Source organism: Carassius auratus, chromosome 13, assembly GCF_003368295.1.
Source record: "Carassius auratus strain Wakin chromosome 13, ASM336829v1, whole genome shotgun sequence".
NCBI lineage: Eukaryota > Metazoa > Chordata > Actinopteri > Cypriniformes > Cyprinidae > Carassius > Carassius auratus.
In genome coordinates this window covers 22,764,032-22,776,407 of record NC_039255.1, presented here as the reverse complement: position 1 = coordinate 22,776,407, position 12,376 = coordinate 22,764,032, and the positions used below count along the sequence as shown (strand labels likewise).

General features: G+C 37.7%; 1 protein-coding gene across 1 annotated transcript in view; it reads left to right on the top strand.

The window, feature by feature from the left end:
• The first annotated feature begins 3,158 nt into the window (after positions 1–3,158).
• Positions 3,159–12,376, top strand: part of LOC113113044 (extracellular tyrosine-protein kinase PKDCC-like) — a 28,503-nt gene continuing 19,285 nt past the window's right edge. The window contains exon 1 of the mRNA XM_026279163.1: positions 3,159–4,234. Coding sequence (XP_026134948.1) covers positions 3,530–4,234 — 705 coding nt within the window. The 5' untranslated portion in view covers positions 3,159–3,529. The remainder of the gene's footprint in view (positions 4,235–12,376) is intronic.

The following is a 12,376-nucleotide window of genomic DNA, read 5'->3' as shown; positions in this document are numbered from 1 at the left end:
TTCAAACTTATTAACCTCAGTCTAGCTGTCAAACCTGTAAAAAGGATGGGCAATTGTTTGCAATCTCCCTCTCTCTCTCTCTCTCTCTCTCTCTCTCTCTCTCTCTCTCTCTCTCTCTATATATATATATATATATATATATGCTCGACCTCATGTTTTCAAAATGCAGCTTAAATGCACTGTTCAAATGTAGGCTATATGTAACAAAAATGCTTAACTGATGATATCATGAATCTTGGTTTAAATTGCTAGCATAGGCTATATAACCTACATTGCGGATTATTAATGAGATTGAAATGCACAAATGCACATTTATAACAAAACAGACATCTGTGTGATTTCTAAAATAGGCTACAGCAGAAAGAAAAGAGAAGAGCGATGATAAATGTAGACATTTCTTGATGCTTGATTGACACATGTCTCTCTCACCGCTGATACTTGCTAACACAGAGATGCTCCACACACATGCTTTACTAAAGGTGGCGTAAAAAGATGTCAATGGAAACGTGAATGTGCAAGATCGATAAACTCCCTAATAATCCACTCAATCACAAAAAAAAACGCCGGTCAAAGGGAGACACTCAGTGCCTAGGGTCACTCGAAATGAATTTAAATGCTAACGTGGGTTTAAATCCACAGTGGGTTTTGGGAGCTCCCATTGTTTAGGGAAACCCCCGAGAAAATGAACTTTAAGGCGGATTAATGCGTCTACACCCGCCAAGCGGACCACCCGGGGATTACGCAATGCTCATTGTTAAATGTCTCAAATATTAAAGCAAAATCTACAAAGTTTAGTAAAATGCCAATTCCGCTCATGTAACGTATTTTTTTGTTCATTTTAGTAGGCCTATAATATATTATAACATCATATTATAGCCTTTTATATTAAAGTTTGCCAAATTAAATGCTCTTTTAACGCATCAGTCCATTGTCAAAAAAATAAAATAAATAAATATTAGGCTACTAAAAATGCAAATGTATGCTTCTTGTGTTTTGGGGGTGATAATGACGCGACCACCTCTACTGATATTAATGAGCCATTATCATGCAGGCAGATAACATTGTTAGTCTCTCTGCACGAGTCCAACTGTCATGCATACCATTCATTAGCAAAACCAACCTTGTCTAAACAGGATTTTAGCCTGACAGTCATTCTTGACTTTTCTGTATGTGATAAGTGTATTGGATATATAAACTTAAATGTAACATTTTATTTAGGCTACTGACTTATTTATTAAATGTACTGCACTGAAATATTGTGCGTTTATTTTGTCTGAACGTTGACTTTATTAAGCATATATTAGCCTACGTCATCCTGTTCACGTTGAATTTGAATATTTGTACAGTAGGTTATTGCGTAAATTGGTAAATCAAGCTTATGTACCGTACAAGTATACATATCCAAATAAAGCTTATACAATTATGTTTATTTCCATTCAGAAACTGTCATTATTATTAGCCTATTTTTTATTATTTTAACGTCCATAAGATGGAGCTAAGTGCAACAGTTGTCATCAACATTGGCAACATGTTTCTATTATTAGTTTGTTTTTAGCTTTATTGATAACCCATATTAAATGTATTTTGTCTTACAGTGCGAGGCCCACGTATAAACTTAACTTTAACCCATTCACGACAACCATCGCAAGCACACCAGTTTTCTCCAGTCACATTAGATTGAAACTATCATCACTTAATTACATCAGCTTAATTAGTAATATAAAAAGTGAACGCATGGCAACATTGAAAACGGGGGCTTCTGCTCATCTGCTCTTATTGCTGCAGTTTCCAGGTTGATTGAATGTGTTAATTAGTTGCTAACAGCATGGTAATGCGTGCTTGATGGATAGCCGTGTGTGTCCCTGGCTTTCGGCTCTGCGCTGTTCCTGGCCAGAGCTCTCTCTACGAAAACAACAACAACCTATATATATTTGCATGATAATCATAATTGCAGTTTATCATAAAGACGGCTCTTATCCGAAACCGCTGTAGTGTATGACTTTGTGCTGAACTTTCGGTGCACTTACGAGGTTGTTGATTGATTTCTTCGTTTATTTACTCCGAGTCTCCAAACACAACAGGCTTCGTTTTGGTAGTCCCGGAATGCCTTATCTCGCGCGAGTTTAACAAAAAGCTCACAAGTGCCATGTTTCCATAATTTCTCAACCCCCTTTGCCCGCCCGTGTCTGTTTTTCATTTAAACTTTTACTTGTCCGACCCCAGAGACATAATTATACACATTTTTCTTTTCGAAAGTCAGAGGGACTTGCAAACTGAGCCGAGTCTAATGCGGTGAAAAAACACAATTAAATGCTTGCTTAAAACATTTGGTAAACACACACAGACACGCAGCTAACTGGATGGATGTTTAGCCATATAGGCCTATACTTTCGAAATGGTTTAATTGTAATGTTTTAAATCTATTAAACAACATTTGGTGGTTTTAACCCGGCTTAAGGTCTTAAAACTAACAAATAGACAAATGTAGCCTACTGTTCTCGAAAAGTTGATATATTCTGTTAACATATCAGCTAATTAGGGCTTGGAGTGTTATAGCCTAAAAACAGGCACTTTTTTTTATTTAACTTAGGTTTTATCAACATATTTTTTATTTATCATTTATAAAGTACATGCATATTATTATTATTATTATTATTATTATTATTATTATTATTATTATTATTAATATTAGGCTATTATTATTATGAAGTAAAAAGGAAATATGACGTGTTTATTGACTCGCCCTCATGTCATTCCAAACCTTTGAATGTATACGTTCTTCCTTGGAACAAAATGGACATTTTGAAGAATGTGTTGGTCATTTGTTTTCCTTCAGTGTCAATGAATGGGTATTACTAAAAATGTCCGATCTCACCATAAAATATAAGAAAAGCAGACAATTAAACGCATAAACTTGCAGGGTCATTTTGGTCTGCTCTTCGCGTAAAGCTATAATATGGCTTTCAGAGTTTTGAAATAACCTAACACATGATGTATGCGTTCCTTTTTGAGACTGATATCATATCAAGTCAATCACTGTTCATTGTCAAAGACATTCTTAGAAACTTGAGCTTTTCACAGAAGAACGAACTTCATGCTGGTCTGAGGGTGAGTAAACGATGACAGAACTTTTATTCGGAGGTGAACTATACCTTTAAGCCTGAACCGCAGCTTTTCCATAGCAGCAGGGCCGAGTCGACTGCCAGTCAAAGTGACGTCAGTCGCGCTGAGGCACAGCGCCGGTGCGCGCGCCGAGACCCCCGTTAACTGGGCGCACACGCAAGTGTCACCGTGATCAGCCTTATATGGGGTGGATCTTAAATCATAACTGCGAGATGAAGACGTGAATATAAGGTACATTCTTCTGAGCGCAGCATCATAGACTTCCCTCGCGATCCTGCACCTTCGCGCTGCGCAACGCTACACTACGGCACGGGGCACGGCCAGACTGCCTACAGCTGCCAGGCGGGTAGGCGCAGGCTGGAAGGGGGGACACGTTTATTTTCTGCTAATAATAATAAGCAACAAAATGAAGAGGAGAAAGATGGTGGTAGCGGCGGGCTTCTGCCTCTCCTTCTTCACGGGCACGCTGATGAATTTATTGTTCATTCCGGGATTCGAGCACCACGGCGAGCGCGTGCATCGCCACCACCACGAGAACCAGAAGCCCGACGCGGACGCTCCTGTCGGGCTTCGCGTCGACGAGCTGCCACCCGTCGAAACGGCAACCGTCGGGCGACTCCCGGAGCTCCAGCGGCAAATACGCGAGCGACTGGACGAGATTCTGCGGTACCGTCAGACACGGGCGCACTGGGTCGGCACCGGACCGCTGGAGCGCAGGCGACTCATGGACTTGGAGCCACGCAGCGAGTGGGAAGTATACAAAGGAATCGGGAAAAACAATAACTACGAGCAGTCTCAACCGACTCCCGCTGTATCCATAGCAACAAAATCACACCGGGAGTTTACGCGCGAGTCGGTGCTCGGCTGCAGCAGTATTGATAACGTGACCAATGTCCAGTATCTGGGCTCAGGATACACAAAGGCGGTGTATAAAGCGACTATAAACAGCAGCTTCTCCGTCGCGTTAAAATCGGTGGATTTCGGGGGTCACGATATGGAGAATTGTGTGAAGAAATACGGGTCGTCGACAGACTGCTACAAACTCGCATCCTTCAAAATCGTCAAAGAAATGACACTGATGGAGAGACTGCAGCACCCTAATATTCTCAAGGTAATGCAGTTGGCTATGATTTAATAAAGCAATGAATAAAGATCATATTAGCTCATTTAAAACCACACTTTAGGCTACACGTGCACACTAAAACTTCTTCGTTATAATATTATTCACATCTGTTTAAATGGTCACAACGATTTCTGTCAGTTCTACCGAATTTTCGACTCATTTTACAACAATTTCTTCACCAGCAATTTCATTCAAAGTAGCTGAATCGGTGTAATAAGCTAGAACTCATCAATGATTGCTATCAAGAATAAAAATAGTTTTGGGATAAATGTTAGTGGATTCAATTTTACATTGTGTGTTTATACGAGTAACATAATAATAATAATAATAATAATAATAATAATAATAATAATAATAATAATAATAAACATTAATGTAATAGGAATTAGGTTTAAATGCTTGTAAAAATTCACTGTTATTCTCACTGTTTAATATTGAAGTGAATGGGTAACTTAACATGAACTCGCGTGCACATTGTAGTTGTATCAGTTAATGTGCTCATTAAAGCAATATCTAAAAATAAGTAAAAAAAAAAAAAAAAAAAAAAAAAAAAAAAAGGCTATAACCCAAGTAACTCAACAGACATCAGGCATTTCCAAACACGCGTTTAATTACTGTGCGTGAATTAGTACATGTGTGAATATTTACGCCTGGAGCATCTAAATCAACATAAGTTCGAGGTGTGTGTGTGTGTGTGTGTGTGTGTGTGTTAACAATTACCCAATCATTCAATCAACAATGACTAAAAATGGATATTGGCTCATTGTCCGCGTATTTAGTCCCCACTTTAGGGCGCTCAGAAACGGCTGTGTTTTGCCTTGTGTGTCATTTATTTGACACGAGCGCCTGTGTAGTTGTTGAAGTGGTAATCAGCTCTTGTAAACATAAGCGAACGAGAATCTGAAATTAATAGCCCTCGTTTATCTTCTGCCTCGGTCTTCAGGCAGTCCTGCAGTGTAGCCAGCCTCAGAAATGAACCAGGCTCTGTCCACAATCAAATAAATACAATTATACTGACAGGCTTACTTAAAACTGCATTTGAATTTATTTCATTGATGCATTTAATTAAATCAATGAATTTGATTTGTTTTAACAATGAGAAAATTATTTAGTAGACCTTTAGGTATGGCTTTAGTGCTTCTACTGATACGGTGCAGCTAATATGAAGTAGATTTTGATTCATAAACAGATCAGATCATGTTGCAATGGTAAAAATGTTCCTGAAAATCAGTTCTAAAAGGTCAATATCACATTTTAATAAACGTTGTTTCTGGGAATCAGTCCAACCACTGCAGAATCCATAAATTAAAACAGTTTACATCTTGGAGTTTAGTTTTGTTGATATATCTCATAAGCTTGATATGTGTTTGGCCTACAGTGGAACACATCCCCCACATGGCTACAGAGGCTTGGTTTATTTCATTTCAAACTAGCTGTAACCGTTGAGATCCCGTTATTGAAGGCTTTATCAGAAGCTGTATGTAGATTGGGGCCGCCGACCTGATTTCATTCTGTGTGCTCGCTGCAGGAGACCAACGGTGCAGGACCCCAGTTAATGAACTCACACAAAAGAGTTTATGGGCAAAAGAACATCATCAGTGTTATATCTCACTGCTCACACAAAGACGTAATGCTCTAAAGTGATCAAAGACAGCTGCCACAAAATGCCATCAAGTCTTTCGAAGTTTAAATTGGTCACTTTTTAGTTTCTAAATATGAACAACCTTTTAAAAATTAAAACAGATTCACAAAATTCACAAACCTCACTATATTCTTGGTTTGAAATGATAGCTCAACATTCTTAAAAAAATGCAATATAAATATATATATGCAGTGCTTAGCTGTCATATGAATGTATTTTTTTAAGTATTTTATGAATCCAAATTAAATGTGGCAACAATTTTGTCTAAAACACTGTCCAAATATGGAAAATATTTTATATTTAGACTTATTTACAATGCTTATTTAAGCCATATTTTTATTATATATATATATATATATATATATATATTTTTTTTTTTTTTTTTACAGATTTTTAGTTATTTGTCAAAGAAACAAATGATCTCAATTTAACCTGTTAAATGTCACTCACGTTTTTGAAGATAGACTTGAATGTGCATGATACAAACCTAAATTTGTATAATTCATGACTGAAAACATTTTGTAACATGATTTTTATGTGCCATTTACATGGTAATGCAATGTCTGATTTTAAAATGGGTTTTGAAGGATGAATTTTGAGATTTTATGTTTTCAAGTGATAAATAACTTCTGATGATTTCTAAAATGTGATAGAGAAAAAGGCAACGAGGAAGTCTTTTTTTTAAACAAAGGTCAAAGCTCCTTTTGTAATGTAGATTTCTGAGGGTGCACTCTTGTCATAAATTCATCTATTACTTTTCCTACATAATGTTTAACAAAAAATATTGGTAAAATATATATTTGGGGGGTCTTAGACCTTTCCAACGATATATAGTTTGTCAAGATTAGATAAGATTTGATTGTAATATATTATAGTCAACGTAGGCGTCCCGTATACATTTAACAGGTTAAAGAAAGACAAGCATAAACCTATAAAGTATAAACAAAATGATTTAGGTATAAATGCAAGGCATTTTCTAGTGTAAAGTTTCTTATATTTATTAATGATCTATTTATGTACCGTCTATTTTACATTTTAAATGAACTCAAGTTTGATGTAATAATAATACCCAATTTAGTCGTTCATAACAGTGACATTGTTCAAATACTCGGCTGACATGTTTTAAAAACTTTAGTTGCTATTACACAAGCTCGGATGGAATATGAATATGGCGTCAGCTCCCATACATGCCACATTCTGTAAGTGCCACGTCTCACTTTAAATGTACCACTGCTAAGAGTTTCAGAGCCGGCGGCTGGCTGCGATCAGGCCTGCGTTCTTACAACTATAATAAATCAGCAACATTCATCCCATAATACCTCTCCCTATAAACCTTTAATGATGGAGCACATACACAGATATTCCTCACATGTACCTTCCTTGGTTCTTCTCCCTCGCACCTAACCAATCAGGCCCAGAAGTGTTGCTTTTCATTTGCTTTGGCAGCCGCCGCATCAGACAAAAATGAATGGCTTTTTTTTTCTTTTTTTATTATAAGTTGTGAGGTCAGAGGTGAGAAGATATGATACGGCAGGCTGATTAGCACCAGGCCGGGTTCACTCAGAGTGCGCACAGAAAGGATCTACAGGTCGTCCTGCCATTGGCCTGAAAGAGGGAGGTCACCCTGCAGTGATGCCTCTACTCAGTTTTCCAGGGCAGATTCTGAAGTCTTTAACTAACATGTCTGTCAAGCAGATCCCCTTCTTCCTCTTACAAGCGAGGGCAACACCTGTTATGTAAACAGTCATGATTGGTAGTGGTGGTGCTGGATCTGGGTGGACAGGGAGAGTGGGCTTATTCATGTCCGTTTGCCATGTCAGCACAGATGTGCACAGGATTAATTTAAAGACACCATAGGGAAAGATGCAAAATGGTGTGTTCCTGTTTAAAGGGATAGTTCACCGCCGCTTATCTCTCAAATGGACCATTGACACTCCTAATTGAGATTGTAGATAGAGTGTCAGTGGTCCATTTGAGAGATCAGTGGTGTTAATAATGCACGTATAAGTCTGCGATCTGCCTTAAAGCAAAAAGAAGTAGCATCACACGCCAGCCATGTTTCCCATTCACTTCCATCGTAAGACTGACAGACTGCAACAGTTTGAGTTAAAAATCTTGGTTTGTGTTCTACTGAAGAAACAAAGTCACCACAATCTTGGATGCCCTGGGGGTAAGCAGATAAACATCAAATTTTCATTTTTGGTTCAACTATCCCTTTAATAACCACCAAACTTTTCTGTTGTCTTAAGTTGTCCAAGTATTAAATTCAAAGTATAGTTTGTGCAAAAATTACATTTTTGTCATCTTTTAGTCAATTCACGATGTTTAAATCCATATTACTTTCTCAATTCTGTCAACACTCAAAAGGAGATATTACACAGAATGCGAAACAAAAGTAGGTGGTGATTTAATATAGCATACTTTGGTTCTTACGTATACACTAGAGCAGTGGTTCCCAACCTTTTTCAACTCGCGGCCCACACAACCAAACACATATGTTTGCGTGGCCCACTTCAAAAAAATTAACTGACCCCGCTATTGTTGGGTTAATAACTTAGTACTCAGAAGCTAGATTTTAAACTATATTTATTGAATAAACTAGGGCTGTGCGATATGGACAAAAAAAAAAAAAAAAACTATCGCAATTTTTTTGATAAATTTTGCAATTGTGCTTTTACAGTCATAAATGCATTCAGGATTAATTTGAAACGTATTTCCAAAAGAAAACCAATCAGAGCTTTATCAAAAAGTTGTAACATCTCTAGAACAGACATAAGTCAAAATTATCACTATAGTGAAGATGTAAAAAAATTTATAGACTTGTGGCAAAAAAAAAAAATAAAACTTTTTTTTCTTTTTTGCCATGCATTGTTCATAGAGCTCATTAATTGTAGCGGTGCCTCAGGTGTTTGCAGTGTGTATACAGTATGTGTATGCGGTCAGCAGTGAGAGCGCATAAATATAACGCAAAAGCACATTAAAATAATGCACGAGTGCGAATCTCTCTGTTCGCAGCAGATTTCCTTTGCTCTGTCACAAAACCGGTCGTGCTTGCTCAGATACACGCTGCTTTGCGAGGAGAGAGTGTGCACACTTAAAACGTGTCTCCTCTCACTTAAACTGCATCCTGTTCACTAACAAATTCACTCTATGCTCATGTGTTAGACACGTTTTTATTTCTAGCCTTTTACCGCAGTGAGAACGCTCTGATCCGTCAACATTGGCTCAGAAAAAAGGCGCATCACAGACAGTGTGTGAACCTGGAGTTAGGCATATGCGCATGCTCAAATCGTGATTTTAGGACGTTTTCTTTTAATCGCACAGCCCTAGAATGGACTAGAAATGAACAGAAAATAATTGGCGGCCCAGCTGCAATACCACGCCGCGGACCACAGGTTGAAAACCACTGCACTAGAGTATGCATTCGCAATCTCAAATTAAAAATTGTTTACAAAATTTTTTTTTGCACTGTTTAGTTTGTCCACAAGGTGGCAACACTGCAAAAGCCTGTTTTTTCACGGTCAAAAAGCAAACAAATGAAATGGAGCAGCAACAACAAACTACTGAAGATGCAACAACAATTGGTGTGTTGACAAGCATTTGTGTGAAAGGTTTAAGAGATACTCATGACTCTTCGCTAAACTAGTACAACGACATGTTTATCAGTTATAACTTCTGGACAGAAATGGTGCAGACACTGGACAAGAGTGGCACTTTATGTAGTGTCCATTTGTCAAGTGAATGTGTTCACACACATTATGTAATGGAGTATGCTGAAGCCCACAGTGTACTCTAGCAGTCCGCGTTCCGTGATATTTTGCATGGTGTCTGTGTGACGCAAGTTTCGTCATCAGAAGTGTCATCATCAGTACCCAATTTTTGTGATCACGTGGAGGGTCCGTGTAAAACATCACACGTTTTGGTGTGTTACTTTTATAAAGCTATTTTATAAAGATGTTGTCTAACATTTCATTTTGTGTTTTGCAGACTTAAAGTAATAATATAGGGTTGGAGCAACATGAAAGTGAAGAAATGATGCCAAAATGTTAATTTTATGTGTGAAAAGTTCTCTGGAGTGTTTGTATATATATGGAAAGGCATTTGAAATGGTGTGTCAGGCAATCTGCAACACAGCTTGGGGGCCTGATTAGGGTGGTCTTGCACTGGGATTATGTTTACATTAGCATGTCATTCTGTTAACTCTTCAGATTCTAAGTCGAGTCCCAAAATACACACACACTCACACACACACACACACACACACACACACACACACACACACACACACACACACACACACACACACATACCCTGCAGGGTAATCAGTAACCTGCTAATGTGAGCATGTAACATGTGAATGTGAAAGCTGGGCATTCTAAACACAGAGGCCCCCAGGGTCATTTTTAAGATAGAAGTGTTAGACGCAATTAAACACGGGTTAATACTTTATCCTTTAGTTTGTCTGGAAGGAGAAGACGCCTGGGATCCAGTCAGCAACAATTGTTTATCTACATTTAAAAGGATAGTGTACCCAAAAATGAACATTTTCTCATTATTCAATCCCCCTCAACTTGTATCATGTCGTTTTTCCATGGAATACAGGACATTGAAGAACTTGCACTGATTCGAACTTGTTCTTTTTGAGCCAAAACAACACGATGATCTTTATCTCACTGTGTTTTTGAGGAATCAGTCTCACAGGGGAGTCGGTGAGGAGTTTCTGAAGTTGGGATTGCAGTGTTAAAATCCCGAGTCCTGCGAAAGAGTTCAGAACAGGAGGATTGCGGGAGGAAATGAGTTGAGGATGGGGAAGAACTCTGAATGCTCTGTCCCGCTCATTCTGCATCGCTCGGCTCTCTGTTTATTTTACTAGGCAGGAACAGGTTGATGAGGAAATCAGCTTTGTCTGTTTTTTCCACAGCTTTGCTAAAAAGAGCCATGTGATTTTTAAAGGGCAGATTCACAGATTGAGGATTCAGAAAATAAATAAATCATGTCAAACTGTTCAAGATGAATACATTTCACTGCGCTTCTGTCATAGTGTTAGTTTATTGGAATTTAGTTTAGAGGTGTTTGTCAATGAAATCTTGAAAGATTTCACGCGAAGCACCCCATTCACAGAACCAGGCATGAGTGCAAACTTCTGAAGCCTTTGAACACTTTGGCAGTAAGATTGAACAATTTTACATTTCTCTGTTAGGGCCTTACTAAGTTTGTTTAATGTTCACTGACCAATTTTAGAGGCAAGGGAAAAGGACTCAGAACTTTTTCCAGTGGCGGTCCTTCAGAAACTTTGATTAAAACAAGGTGGTAAAACTTTCCCTCTCCGAATCTCTCCTGCTATAACTCAGCACGCGGGCCGTCCGGTCAGTGTCAAGTCCCTGTTACTGAGCAGCTCTTGTTCCCGTGGACAGTCCATGTCTTCACTGACCGTAGACGTTGGCCTTCACTGCGCACTACTATTTCGTCTCTGGGCAAACACAGCCGTCTCCGTGGCCATTTTGATTTGTTGCCAGGGTGTCCTCATTAAACGTTCGCGGTAAGATTGTGAGTGAATGTGTGTTAATGGCACTTAACAGATATGCTTTTGTGAAGACTACTGAGCATCTGTATGTCCGCACACGTGGCGCCAGTGAGGAGAATTTTTGAAGAGCAAGAGCTGATGAAGATGTCAGCATGAAAAATAAATATCTAGTTTTTTTTATTTATTTATTTTGTATGCATTTTATTGATCTTAATGTGAATGTATAGTGCATGTTTCATTTTTTAATCTCGTGATTCTTAAAAGTATAATAGCTCAATCAGTCAGTGATACAACAGATTCACTTGTGACATATTCTGGACATTTAGTCCACTTAAACTCTGCACCTTACTTACAAATCGACAACAATCTCGCATTCAGATTAGCCTTCATCCAATCAACAACCAAAAGTTATATGCAAGACACATCTAAGTTTGGAAATTATTTATATTAATGATTATGTAAAAAAAAAAAATATATATATATATATATATATATATATATATATATATATATATATATATATATATATATATATATATATATATTTGTCAAATCTGAAAAATCAATATATTCAGATTAGATTGCAAAATGCCAATAAATATGCACCTGTAATCGCAAGTTATTAGTTCATTCTGGTTATTATTAATACATGTAAGCTTTTTAGTGAATTGGTATCATATTGCCATTGTTGTTGTTGTTTTATGAAAGCAGTAAGCCATATTGCCTTACAGTGATTGTAACCTTTACCACTGAAAAATCATGGTAACACAAACTATTATGGCTCATTGTTTTAATGGATGTCTCAGTATGAGATGGCCACTCAAATTTCTGCATAAAATAGTACTATGGCTGTACCAGGGTAAAATCATAGTATCGGATGGTATGGTGGTAATATGATGTAGACCATTGTACTGAATGGTTACCATATTTATGTACGTCAGTTCTTTAAAGAACAATATGTTAT